Here is a 14,797-nt window from a genome sequence, read left to right on the forward strand (position 1 = left end):
CCCCTAGAGATGCTGTGGGCCCCGGCACTTGCCCGGGCAAGCTGGATACTGGGGCCGGCCTTGCTTATAATGCAACATTGTGGGCCAAAATTGTTCTGGAATTCGGTTGCAAGATTCTGACGCAAAGTTAGAAAAACACAGCGCCAATGCTGCCCTTACTGTGTATGTGCTATTATAACCCTGTTCCATTGAAGTGTAATACCACACACAACCTGAGGACAGAGGTGGCGCTGTTTTTGTCAGAAAGCAGCTATGTTTTTCTAATCCTGGATAACCCCTTTAAGCCAACTAATAGTTGATCTAAATATAGAGCAGACAGTCTAAAAGTGCACAAACAGCCTGATCAGGAGTCAGTACTGGAAGCAAAGCAGGGAGGGGTGGAGGAGAGAGGAGGTATGCATGCTGCAGCTCAGCCCAGCTTCTATGACTCTTGAGCTTAGAAGGAAAACATAATTTTACAACTTTCCATCATCTAAGAGACAAGTGTCACTTGTTTTATCCCCCTTTCCGTTACCTGCCCCGTCTGTGCTTCTGCCCGTGACACCGAGCTGACAGATTCCCTTTAATGCGCAGCCTTTCGCCTGACTCTGTACGATATACACGGTGTATAACACGAGATCGATTGTTCAGTCCTGTAACGTGTTGTAGCATCTTTTATGGATGGCTCTGCGAAGGATCTGCATGGCGGAGCCTTTTGTGCTGAGGGAAGCAGGAGCGTCTGTATACATTTCCCCCGTGACATTTCACCAGCCGGGACGCGTCGCACTTAATTTCTTTCTATCTGTTGAGGACAGCAGAATCCTCCGCAGCTAAATCCCAGGCTGCCAGGACTCACACCGCCATCCCCTCACCATGTGCCGCACTACGTGTCCCCACCTTGTCACAGACTATTGACATCTTTAGTGCGGGGGAAGAAGCTTTCACACCATTATTTCTAGGTTATAACAATAGTGCCCCCTACTGGTCTGAGGGAGGAAGGTCAGGTCACTGCTGTGTAATACATGGAATGTTTTCATACTGGGATCTTCAGATTCCACCGCCATATGGGGCACCATTATCGTCTTTTCTTACTTATGGTTCCCATACTTTATCATTGTTTTATTCTCTATCAGTTCTCCATACACTGACATGCTGAGGAGCTTGTATGGCAGCAGTATCTGGGCGCTGTATGGTGATTTTATGTGAATACTGTATCATGGCGGTATTATATTGTGCTGGGCACTACATGACGGTATTACATAAGCACTGCATGGCTGTATTATTTAGGCACTGCTCAGCAATACTTAAGCACTTTATACCTGCAATGTTTGTCTGCTTGCTGCATGGCGGTATTATATAAGTACTATATGGCCATAACATTTGGTTTTGCTATATGTGTATATTTTAATACTGTGTAGAGCACTGTCTGGATGCATTATTTTAGCACTGTATGGCTGTACTATATTGGCTTCATAAAGGGGACTATATGGCGGTATTATTTTGGCTCTATATGGTGGAGTTATTTATTGTACATTATGGCTGTATTATTTTGGTACTATATGGTGGAGTCACTTAAAGGGGTTATCTAGCGCTACATAACCATGGCCACTTTCTTCTAGAGACAGCACCATTTTTGTCTCTAGTTTGGGTGCAGGTTTTGCAATTTACCGTATTACACCAAGAGATATCTGACAGATTTTTGCAACCAAAGCCAGGAACAGAATATAAACAGAGAACAGGACATGAAGGAAAGACTGAGATTTCTCTTCTCTTATTTTGGCTGTAAAAAATAGTGTTACTTAAACACATTATAACACTAATATTTTGGCACTATATGTTGAAGTTACTGTGCGTACTGCAGGGCTGTATTATTTTGGGTATATAAAGTGGTGTTACTTAAGTATATCACGGCTGTATTATGTTGGCACTATATGGGGCTGTATTATGTTGGCACTATATGGGGCTGTATTATGTTGGCACTATATGGGGCTGTATTATGTTGGCACTATATGGGGCTGTATTATGTTGGCACTATATGGGGGCTGTGTTATGTTGGCACTATATGGGGCTGTATTATGTTGGCACTATATGGGGCTGTATTATGTTGGCACTATATGGGACTGTATTATGTTGGCACTATATAGGGCTGTATTATGTTGGCACTATATGGGGCTGGATTATGTTTGCACTATATGGGGCTGTATTATGTTGGCACTGTATAGGGCTGGATTATGTTGGCACTATATGGGGCTGTATTATGTTGGAACTATATGGGTCTGAATTATGTTGGCACTATATGGGGCTGGATTATGTTGGCACTATATAGGGCTGGATTATGCTTGCACTATATGGGGCTGTATTATGTTGGCACTGTATGGGGCTGTATTAGTTTGGCACTATATGGGGCTGAATTATGTTGGCACTATATGCCGCTGTATTATGTTGGCACTATATGGGGCTGTGTTATGTTGGCACTATATGGGGCTGTGTTATTTTGGCACTATATGGGGCTGTATTATGTTTGCACTATATAAGGCTGTATTATGTTGGCACTATATGCCGCTGTTTTATGTTGGCACTATATGGGGCTGTGTTATGTTGGCACTATATGGGGCTGTATTATGTTGGCACTATATGGGGCTGTATTATTTTGGCACTATATGTGGCTGTATTATGCTTGCACTATATGGGGCTGTATTATGTTGGCACTATATGGGACTGTATTATTTTGGCACTATATGGGGCTGTATTATGTTGGCACTATATGCCGCTGTATTATGTTGGCACTATATGGGGCTGTATTATGCTTGCACTATATGGGGCTGTATTATGTTGGCACTATATGCCGCTGTATTATGTTGTCACTATATGCCGCTGTATTATGCTTTCACTATATGGGGCTGTATTATGTTGGCACTATATGCCGCTGTATTATGTTGGCACTATATGGGGCTGTATTATGCTTGCACTATATGGGGCTGTATTATGTTGGCACTATATGCCGCTGTATTATGTTGGCACTATATGGGGCTGTGTTATGTTGGCACTATATGTGGCTGTATTATGTTTGCACTATATAAGGCTGTATTATGTTGGCACTATATAGGGCTGTATCATGTTGGCACTATATGGGGCTGTATTATGCTTGCACTATATGGGGCTGTATTATGTTTGCACTATATAAGGCTGTATTATGTTGGCACTATATGCCGCTGTATTATGTTGGCACTATATGGGGCTGTGTTATGTTGGCACTATATGTGGCTGTATTATGTTTGCACTATATAAGGCTGTATTATGTTGGCACTATATGCCGCTGTATTATGTTGGCACTATATGGGGCTGTATTATGCTTGCACTATATGGGGCTGTATTATGTTTGCACTATATAAGGCTGTATTATGTTGGCACTATATGCCGCTGTATTATGTTGGCACTATATGGGGCTGTATTATGCTTGCACTATATGGGGCTGTATTATGTTGGCACTATATGGGACTGTATTATTTTGGCACTATATTGGGCTGTATTATGTTTGCACTATATAGGGCTGTAATATGTTGGCACTATATGGGACTGTATTATGTTTGCACTATATTGGGCTGTATTATGTTTGCACTATATAGGGCTGTAATATGTTGGCACTATATGGGGTTGTATTATGTTTGCACTGTATGGGGCTGTATTATTTTGGCACTATATGTGGCTATATTATATTGGCACTATATGGGGCTGTATTATGTTTGCACTGTATGGGGCTGTATTATTTTGGCACTATATGTGGCTATATTATATTGGCACTATATGGGGCTGTATTATGTTTGCACTGTATGGGGCTGTATTATTTTGGCACTATATGTGGCTATATTATATTGGCACTGTATGGGGCTGTATGGTTCTATGAGGTGGTGTTACATAGGTGCTCTATGGCTGTATTATTTTGGTACTATATGGGGGAGTTACTTAATATGGCTACAGCCACACATCCTTTCTTGGTTGTTTGACGAACATTTTTCTTTTGTACGGGCGCTATTTTGCCTCAAAGTGGCGGCCATCCAAAAAACGCCTGGAAAACAGCCAGTAGAGGACGTTGTGTGGTCGTGGCCAATGGATGTATTGTATGGACCCTGGTGTTGGTGTTTCGGGCACTGTGCTAAGTATAACCATGAATATATACATCAAATACACTCAACTCCACTTTGGGGACAAACAATACGTTAAAAATGGGGGAGATTTATCAAACTGGTGTAAAGTGAAACTGGCTCAGTCGCCCCTAGCAACCAATCAGATTCCACCTTCCATTCCTCACAGACTCTTTGGAAAATGAAAGGTGGAATCTGATTGGTTGCTAGGGGCAACTGGGCCAGTTTCACTTTACACCATGTTTAATAAATCTCCCTCATTGTGCACGTTGTCATCCATGATACGTATACTGAATACAAGAAGCGAGATGTCACGGTAATCCAGCTCTTCTGTGAGGAGGAGCGGCTGTGCTGTACAGAACGTGACGTTACCGCGCTGTCCTGGTATAACCTCCAAATAGCGATACATACTGTGTATACGACTACTGCTATAAACAAGGACAGAACAGGTTGATTTTCTGGACGTGTCCTCGGAAAGTCAGAGAAATTCATTGTGACATTTGAACAATTTGTACGATTATTTTTCTTTTTATGGAAGACACAGATGACACCGCGGCAAAGAGAATTCTCTTCCAATCTATTTCTGTTATCATGTAGGAAATACAGGGGGTTATATAACGTAACAGCTACAGGGATGATCATGGCGGGTTATAACGCTACAGCTCTATACACTTTACTGTAATGCCGAAAAACTAACATCCAACTCTTTTCTTATAGAATGACATTAAACTCTGCAATGGGACAGACAAGGAATGCGTGTCACCCACTTCTAAGTCAGCCAGGATGGACACCCTCAAGGTAAGAGGCGCCGTGTTACAAGGGGAGGAGTCTACAATATCTGCCCTGGATCAGGCTCTCGGCATTAAAGGGGTTGTTCACCCAAAAAAAAATTCTTGCAAATGAACTGGTTTCAGAAAGTAACAGAGATTTGTAATTTACTTCTATTAAAAAATCTCCAGTCTTCCAGTACTTATCATCTGCTATACGTCCTGCAGGAGGTGGTATATTTTTTCCAGTCTGACACAGTGCTCTCTGCTGCCACCTCTGTCCATGTCAGGAACTGTCCAGAGCAGGAGAGGTTTTCTATGGGGATTTGCTGCTGCTCTGGACAGTTCCTGACATGGACAGAGGTGGCAGCAGAGAGCACTGTGTCAGACTGGAAAGAATCCACCACTTTCTGCACTCCACTCCAGTGCATCTAAAATACCGTTCCTCTGTGTCATCATATAATACTCCACTCCCTTTGCCTTCTCTTCTTGATACTATAACCTAAAGACAATAGAAGAGGAGGTAGATGAAAGAGAGTAACACATCCAATATAAAAATAGGGCCCCCTGAAGGTCAGACCCCAGACTCGCAGTCCAGAGGAAAGTGATGAATCGTCATCTTCTCTATCGTTCCTCAGGTACAGAAGAAGAATTATAGACAGGAGAAGAAGAGAGCCACTAAACAGCTCTTCAGTGCCCTGAAAGACCCCACTGTGGTGATTGTGGCCGACTGGCTGAAGGTAATTCATAAAGATCCCGGCCATAAATCCTGTAATGTTCCTATAAGGCAAAGCGGCTCAGTTATTATAACCGAACAGTAACTGCTGGGAAACAACATTATTATTTCTATTCGCTCTTCTGTGTGTGGGCAGTATTATAGTAGTTATATTCCTGTATTAAGGGAGCAGTATTATAGTAGTTATATTCTTGTATATAGGAGCAGTATTATAGTAGTTATATTCTTGTATATAGGAGCAGTACTATAGTAGTTATATTCTTGTATATAGGAGCAGTATTATAGTAGTTATATTCCTGTATATAGGAGGCAGTATTATAGTAGTTATATTCTTGTATATAGGAGCAGTATTATAGTAGTTATATTCCTGTATTAAGGGAGCAGTATTATAATAGTTATATTCTTGTATATAGGGAGCAGTATTATAGTAGTTATATTCCTGTATATAGGAGCAGTATTATAGTAGTTATATTCCTGTATATAGGAGCAGTATTATAGTAGTTATATCCCTGTATATAGGGGGCAGTATTATAGTAGTTATATTCCTGTATATAGGGGACAGTATTATAGTAGTTATATTCCTGTATATGGGAGCAGTATTATAGTAGTTATATTCCTGTATATAGGAGCAGTATTATAGTAGTTATATTCCTGTATATAGGAGCAGTATTATAGTAGTTATATTCCTGTATATAGGAGCAGTATTATAGTAGTTATATTCCTGTATTTAGGAGGCAGTATTATTGTAGTTATATTCTTGTATATAGGAGCAGTATTATAGTAGTTATATTCCTGTATATAGGAGCAGTATTATAGTAGTTATATTCTTGTATATAGGAGCAGTATTATAGTAGTTATATCCCTGTATATAGGAGGCAGTATTATAGTAGTTATATTCCTGTATATAGGAGCAGTATTATAGTAGTTATATTCCTGTATATAGGAGCAGTATTATAGTAGTTATATTCCTGTATTTAGGAGGCAGTATTATTGTAGTTATATTCTTGTATATAGGAGCAGTATTATAGTAGTTATATTCCTGTATATAGGAGCAGTATTATAGTAGTTATATTCCTGTATTTAGGAGGCAGTATTATTGTAGTTATATTCCTGTATATAGGAGCAGTATTATAGTAGTTATATTCCTGTATTTAGGAGGCAGTATTATTGTAGTTATATTCCTGTATATAGGAGCAGTATTATAGTAGTTATATTCCTGTATTTAGGAGGCAGTATTATTGTAGTTATATTCTTGTATATAGGAGCAGTATTATAGTAGTTATATTCCTGTATTTAGGAGGCAGTATTATTGTAGTTATATTCTTGTATATAGGAGCAGTATTATAGTAGTAATATTCTTGTATATAGGGGCAGTATTATAGTAGTTATATCCCTGTATATAGGGGGCAGTATTATAGTAGTTATATTCCTGTATATAGGAGCAGTATTATAGTAGTTATATTCCTGTATATAGGGGCAGTATTATAGTAGTTATATTCCTGTATATAGGGGGCAGTATTATAGTAGTTATATTCCTGTATATAGGAGCAGTATTATAGTAGTTATATTCCTGTATATAGGAGCAGTATTATAGTAGTTATATTCTTGTATATAGGGACAGTATTATAGTAGTTATATTCTTGTATATAGGAGCAGTATTATAGTAGTTATATTCCTGTATATAGGAGCAGTATTATAGTAGTTATATCCCTGTATTTAGGAGGCAGTATTATTGTAGTTATATTCTTGTATATAGGAGCAGTATTATAGTAGTTATATTCCTGTATATAGGAGCAGTATTATAGTAGTTATATTCCTGTATTTAGGAGGCAGTATTATTGTAGTTATATTCTTGTATATAGGAGCAGTATTATTGTAGTTATATTCTTGTATATAGTGTTTGTTGTATTTTTGTATTCTTCCTCTAAGTCATTGTTGTTATTTATCAGATTCGGGGCACATTGAAGAGCTGGACTAAGCTGTGGTGTGTTCTGAAGCCAGGATTACTACTGATATACAAAACACCAAAGATCGGACAGTGGGTGGGAACATTAATGCTTCACTCCTGCGAGCTTATAGAGAGACCCACTAAGAAAGACGGCTTTTGTTTTAAACTTTATCACCCGCTGGATCAGTCCATTTGGGCAGTTAAGGTAAGTTAAACTGGTGAAACTTCTACATGTTCTAGAGTCGCTTGTTCTCTGTTGGTATAAGAGTTATAAGAATATTTCCATCCCTGACATAGACTGACCATATGGTTTTTGTATTGTAGGGTCCTAAAGGTGAAAATGTTGGATCCATTACTCTACCTCTTCCCAGCAGCTACTTAATATTCAGGGCAGCTTCCGAATCTGATGGTAAGATCTCATTGTTTGCTCAAATAGATAGATGATAGACCCTGTAGAGAGACTCCAGAGGTCTACGTAGACATTAGAGAGTTGGCCAGTCCCACCAAAGTCAGCAAAGTCGTCTGACTTCTCCACAATGTTTATGGGGCCTTAAGGGGCTTCTAGGTTGTCAGATTTTAAAAAATTCTTCAGGATCCATCAACAATTGCTTTATTACTCTTCAACATCTTCAGTGTTTGGACAGATTAGATTTCATCCCCAATCAATCCTTTGTTTCCTCCAAAGATAAGAAGCACCAGACACGTCTGGTAGACATTTCTCTTCCCTTACCTGTAATAATGATATGCATCTTTGGTGAAGCTTTTGGTGGAGTTGGCCAAGGTGGATGGAATACCCATATCTAACACGAGATGTTGGTTGGCAGGTCTGAAGACCACCATGGCCTATAGCTTATCGGTAGATCCTACCAAAATGGTCTAAAACTGTCAACATCTAAGATGATATGTTGGTAGACAGGTCTGAAGGCCACCATGGACAATGAATTATCAGTAGATCCTACCAAAATTGCCTATAACTGGCAACAACTAACATGAGATGTTGGTTGGCAGGGCTTAATACCACCATGGACAATGGTTTATTGGTAGATCCTACCAAAACTGTCTAAAACTGGCACCAAGTATAAGCCTGGCCAGGTCTCGACACCTTTGACCCCATGGTGATGCGTGGTATAATATTACTATTAGCTGTATTTCTTCGGAGACGTCCACCTTCATATTCCTTTTGTTTCAGGACGCTGTTGGATGGACGCTCTTGAATTGGCTCTTCGCTGCTCCAGTCTCTTCAAGATTAATTTGCCCAAGCAAGGAAAGGAAGGAGATGTCATCACCCCACCCGATATGACCCACAATGGGCTGTACACATTACTCCAGGCATCCACCATCTCGGAGCAAGAACTTTTTCTGTAAGATCCCCAAAAACTTACAACCCAATCTTAATCTTTAAAGTTTTGGGGGATAAAAGTAGTAGGATTTAACCTAGAATATCAACATGGACCTTGAATATTAGTTTGGAACTTGTCCAACTTTTTTTTTTTTTTTTTTTTAGGCTTCATGAAGGTGCGCCAGAAAACGACACCCTGTCCGACAAGTCAGAAAAAGACAACATAGAAGAGTCTGAAAACGAGCTGAGTCGAAAAACAAGTGAGAGCGACCAATCTGAATTACACGGAGAGATCTCTCTGGATCGAGAAGGAACCACCTACATGGAGGAACTATATGAAGAATTTGGAGAGGTAGGAGAGGACGCTTAGAACCCTAAATATAACTGGTATCTATTGTTCTCTATTGTTCTCTGTTGGTTTACTTAATTTTCTGCCCTGTATGGTTAATGTACAGGGCTCGGCTTCCAGAGCTGAGCCCTGTACATCAATGAGTCAAGACAGGGCTGGTTGAGGGAGGGAGGAGGCGTTGCAAGAGGAGTCAGGCCACACCTCCTTGGCACTTGAGCTAACAATGTTGTGGGTCATGCCATATGGTAAGTAAGGATTGTTACAGATTGTTCATATAGGAACTCATATCCTTTGTCCTCTGTGCCTTCAGATCGGAGAAGCGTCACAGATGGAAACTGTCTCGGATGAAAACAAAAGCTTAATGTGGACGTTACTAAAACAAATGAGACCCGGCATGGACCTGTCCAGAGTCGTTCTGCCAACGTTTATCCTGGAGCCGCGATCTTTTCTGAACAAGTTGTCGGATTATTACTATCACGCGGACATCCTCTCACAGTGAGTGCGCAAGGCTGTTATCAGAAAATGTACAGATCTCATAGAACATTATATAACCAGGAGCTGAATTCACTATTCTGCTGGTAAAGTCAGTGCCAACCCCACCAGCAGAATAGTGAGTTCAGCTCTGGAGTATAATACAGGATGTAACTCAGGATCAGTACAGGATCAGTAATGTATGTACACAGTGACCCCACCAGCAGAATAGTGAGTGCAGCTCTGGAGTATAATACAGCATGTTACTCAGGATCAGTAATGTAATGTATGTACACAGTGACCCCACCAGCAGAATAGTAAGTGCAGCTCTGGAGTATAATACAGCATGTTACTCAGGATCAGTATTTATAAAATGACTTCACATTACGCCTCTGATAGTCTTATCTGGTCCCATAAGCCTCTGCTCCTATTAGCGGTATTGCTTCCATATATAAGGCGGCCATGACAGCTCTAGCTGATCGGTTTTAGTGCCGGCGGCAGTGGGGTTGGTGGAGAACAGTACGTCAGGGTTATCTCATGTCTGCAGGACACAAGTTGTGTATTTGTCTGGTGTCATCCGTCCTGTCCGGTATATCGGCAGCAGAAGGGTCGGTATCGCTCTCCTCCTCCGGGCATCCATTAAGGAGAGCCGGGGTTTGTTCATTATTCTCTGACCTTATGACGATGGAGGGTCGGCTCTCTAAGGCTTCTCCGGATTACATTCTAGCAGTCCATTAAAAGCGGGATGATGAATAGCAGATGTCTTACCGCATTGTCTTTTGTCTATTTGATTATCTTGAGAAGAGTCATTCAATTATGGACCCATCACCCTGATCAAAAGCAAAGGCGCTGACGTCAGACCGCACGGCATGGCGGCGGCGGCAGCTCCGTGATGAGTGACTCTTATGTCTCCACAAATGGAACCGAAATGTATTATACTGAAATATAAAGAGCGAAAGAGAAAGATTTACAAAGACAGCAATGTGCCTGGATGGAGATATTGCCTGGACTCTTGCGCCACCTGGTGGAAGGCAGCTTATCTGTCCCTGACATACAGAATTGTGGTGTGAGAAAGTATTTACCCTCCCCTATCCTTACCTGACTTATTTTTTATATAATTCAGGGTTATTCATTAAAAAAGTAAGTGCCCCCCTACCAGCACCTATCAATAGATAATGCTGTGCAGTAGCAGTACTATACACTAAATATTATAGTACCATCATATAGTGCCCAAATAATAGTGCTGTACGCCATATAGTTTGCTACCTATATATCGGTCTCAATTAGTACTATATATCATAACATCACCATACAGTGCTATATACCTTGTCCCTTATTACCCATATACAGGGTTCAAGTAGTAGACCTATAAAGTATATATCATAGGACCGCCATACAGTGACCAAATAGTGCTTACACAGGTCTTTAAAAAGAGTTTATACAGTATATATGATAGAACCATCATACAGTGCCCAAATAACAAAACCATTCAGTGCTATATACCATATACCTTACTACCGATATACAGTGCACTAATAGAGCTATACGGTAAATTATACTACCATCATACAGACGTCCTAATAATTGTGCCATTTGCTGTTGGCTATATACACTATATACCTTACCAACGTACATGGTGCTCAAAAAATAGTTATAGATACTAGATATTATACTGCTGCAATATAGTGTCCAGATTATAACGCTATTCAGTTTTATATACCGTATACCTACATACTACGTACTACTTACATACAGAGCTCAAATAACAGTGCTATACACTATATATATATCATACAATGCTATAAACCGTATACTGGCCTACCCAACACTCAAATAATAGTACAGCATGTTATATATATAATACTGTATATCGTATGGCATACTATATGAGTAAAAAGTACTAGCACCATTCAGTGCTATAAGCTATATACCTATACTACTGAAATGTAAGGCTCAAAGGCTATACACTATATATCATGCCAAATAATGGGCACATGCTATATACAATATTGGCGCCAAACTGTGCCCAAATAATGTCACTGTACTCTACGCTTCACTATAAGATATACTGTTCTACTTCAATACAGAGCTCATATAATAGTGCCATACTGTACTGTGTATTATACCGTCTGCCATTCTACTGCATGTAGTGCCCAAGTAATGTACAGCACACAGCAGAACTCTCTTAGACAGGTTGTAGAGCCTGATATTCTTATAATTATATCCTATATGTTTCCATACATCTTATTAACGGAGAACCACTCAACCTTCAAGGAACGCTCCACGCCTCATCTCCTCCATCAGACCGATGTCCTGTGACAGATCCGTCAGGCAGAAAACAGGTCTGATCCACTTTACTGAGAGGATTGCTGTGAACCGTGAATCCTCCGGGGATCTCTCCGCACTTACTACATGGCGGAGGTTTTATTGTACGTGCTGTGCGGTAATATTCCCACAATGACCCCGGATTGAAGTCTTTTCCTGGACAGAACGCGGCGCTCCTGGCAGCCAAAGGACCAGTCTTGCAGTTTTTCTGCTTGTCTGGTAGAAACAATTGCACTCGGGGTTATACGGCTTCTATATCTGGCCGCATTGTCATTCGCTTTGTGTCGTAAAAATGTAAATGAGACGAGATGATCCCGAGTCATCAGAACATGCTAGAACAGAACGCGGGAAGGCGACGCTAAAGAATCAATACAAGGGTCAATAGTCTGGAAGCGGGAAGATGTTTGTGGCCACCTATTTGCTTCTATGGCGCCTGCATATACCATAGAGCTGTATACATTACTAGATGTCAGCTATAGGGCTTACAGGGCTTCTCCACTCATATAAAGTAGGATTACATACAGTGGCGGCCGCCTTTAAGGACAAAGCAACATTATCATTAAACCTGGTCTGGGTGTATGGGATCTTCGTGGTTACAGGACCCTATTGGTTTTCAGTTTTCTACATCTTAAAGGAAATGCGTCACCATGAAAATACTATCTAATCTATCGCCATCATGTTATAGAGCAGGAAGAGCTGAGTGGATTGATATATAACTTTATGGGAAAATAATTAATATAACTTGTAATTTTTTGATTGAAATCTCTGATGTTCCATGCTAAAGAGTCCTGTCGATTGAGTGACACCGCCCACTGGACTCCTTAACACAAGGATTTCAATCAACAAGTTACAAGTTATACAGAATCTTTCCCCATAGAGTTATATATCAATCTGCTCAGCTCTTCCTGCTCTATACCATGATGGTGATAGATTAGATAGCATTGTCTTGGTGACAGGTTCCCTTTAAGCTTAAAGGGGTTGTCCAGGCTTAGAAAAACATGGACACTTTCTTCCAGAAACGACACCTCTCCTGCCCTCAGTTTGGATGTGGCTTTTGCAGCTCAATTTCATTAAAGTGAATGGAACTTAAGCGTAATACCACACACAACATGAGGACAGGGGTGGCGCTGTTTTTGCAAGAAAGTCGATTTATGTAGTCAGCCAAATGTAGAAAAATAAAGCCAACTCAATGGACTATGATAGAATAGTAACATTTACCGCTTGCACAAGTTACCAATACCACTGTCACACTGCCTGTCACGCGATTCATACTGCTCATGCAAAACACGTTATATTTTCCAGTGCCACAGTGATATTGGTCACTTGTGCAAACTGTATATGTTACTTCATTAGTACATTACATTAGTACTGCACGGTGACATATACGTACTACATACTATATAACATAAGGTAATTCCACCTTGCGACCACTAGATGTCACTGTTGCCCTTAAATTGTCCCAGCAGTGTCCAATTCGCTTATAATTACTTACACCATTAGGATTAGTATATAATTACTTACACTATAACGTTGTAGTTTGTGTACAGTTTCTTTTTTGGGGTGTTATATAGTCACACAGCTGACACACATACACACAGAACTATTTGTTTTTATTCATAGGTACAGTCATTTATGATTGGGTAATTTTTATTGCCATAAAGCATGTCACTAAATGCTGTTAACAAACAACATCATTTAAGGCAGCAACTGTGTCCTACTTACATTCCACATACACTATATACAGGGCTGTATTTGCTATTAGGTAGTCCTGTGCCTATAGCGACAGTGTTAAGGGGGGCAGCACTTCAATAAGTTCAAAAAGTTTGAGTATTAAAGTTAAATTAGTTAGACCGATTTGTACATTACTTCTATTTAAAAAATGTCCAGTCTTCCAGTACTTATCAGCTGCTGTATGTCCTGCAGGAAGTGGTGTATTCTTTCCAGTCTGACACAGTGCTCTCTGCTGCCACCTCTGTCCATGTCAGGAACTGTCCATAGCAGGAGAGGTTTTCTATGGGGATTTGCTGCTGCTCTGGACAGTTCCTGACATGGACAGAGGCGGCAGCAGAGAGCACTGTGTCAGACTGGAGAAAATATACCAGATTATACAGGTAACGTTCCTTTCTTCTTCAGGGCAGCGGTGGAGGACGACCCTTACTGTCGCATGAAGCAGGTTCTGAAGTGGTATCTGTCCGGATTCTATAAGAAGCCAAAGGTAACTATACGTCTCCTTATATTATTATAAGGGAATGTGATATAATATGAAGATTTCTCCTAATTCTCTCCATTAACCTGACAGGGAATAAAGAAGCCGTATAACTCCATCCTGGGGGAGAAATTCCGCTGCTGCTGGTTTCACCCTCAGACCAATAGTCACACCTTTTATATAGCAGAACAGGTAAGGGACTGGGTGTTATTATAAGGGAATGATCAGGGACTGGGAGTCTTATAGAGGGATTGTAGGGCATGCTGGGAGTTGTAGTGGAGATACACAAGTTGCAGACAGCTGCTATAGATTATTATTTGCCGTTTTCTTTACATGTGGATTCAGTGTTCTCTTCCTTTAGTCTCCATTATTCTCCATATTTCTTGCAGGTTAGCCATCATCCCCCAGTGTCGGCCTTTCATGTCAGTAACAGGAAGGACGGATTCTGTATCACAGGGAGTATCCTGGCCAGATCCAAATTCTATGGTAAGGAGATCTTCGGATTCTTTCTGCATATACAGGATGTTAAAGGGGT

General features: G+C 40.5%; 1 protein-coding gene across 1 annotated transcript in view; it reads left to right on the forward strand.

Moving 5' to 3' along the window:
• OSBPL5 (oxysterol binding protein like 5) overlaps positions 1-14,797 on the forward strand; it is a 61,323-nt gene that overhangs the window by 32,572 nt on the left and 13,954 nt on the right. Inside the window, exons 4-13 of the mRNA XM_069968070.1 lie at positions 4,839-4,919; positions 5,527-5,628; positions 7,574-7,777; positions 7,897-7,981; positions 8,762-8,933; positions 9,077-9,263; positions 9,571-9,755; positions 14,190-14,271; positions 14,356-14,454; positions 14,652-14,748. Of these exons, the coding sequence (XP_069824171.1) occupies positions 4,839-4,919; positions 5,527-5,628; positions 7,574-7,777; positions 7,897-7,981; positions 8,762-8,933; positions 9,077-9,263; positions 9,571-9,755; positions 14,190-14,271; positions 14,356-14,454; positions 14,652-14,748 (1,294 nt within the window). The remainder of the gene's footprint in view (positions 1-4,838; positions 4,920-5,526; positions 5,629-7,573; positions 7,778-7,896; positions 7,982-8,761; positions 8,934-9,076; positions 9,264-9,570; positions 9,756-14,189; positions 14,272-14,355; positions 14,455-14,651; positions 14,749-14,797) is intronic.

This window comes from Dendropsophus ebraccatus, chromosome 4 (genome assembly GCF_027789765.1).
Source record: "Dendropsophus ebraccatus isolate aDenEbr1 chromosome 4, aDenEbr1.pat, whole genome shotgun sequence".
Classification (NCBI taxonomy): Eukaryota; Metazoa; Chordata; class Amphibia; order Anura; family Hylidae; genus Dendropsophus; species Dendropsophus ebraccatus.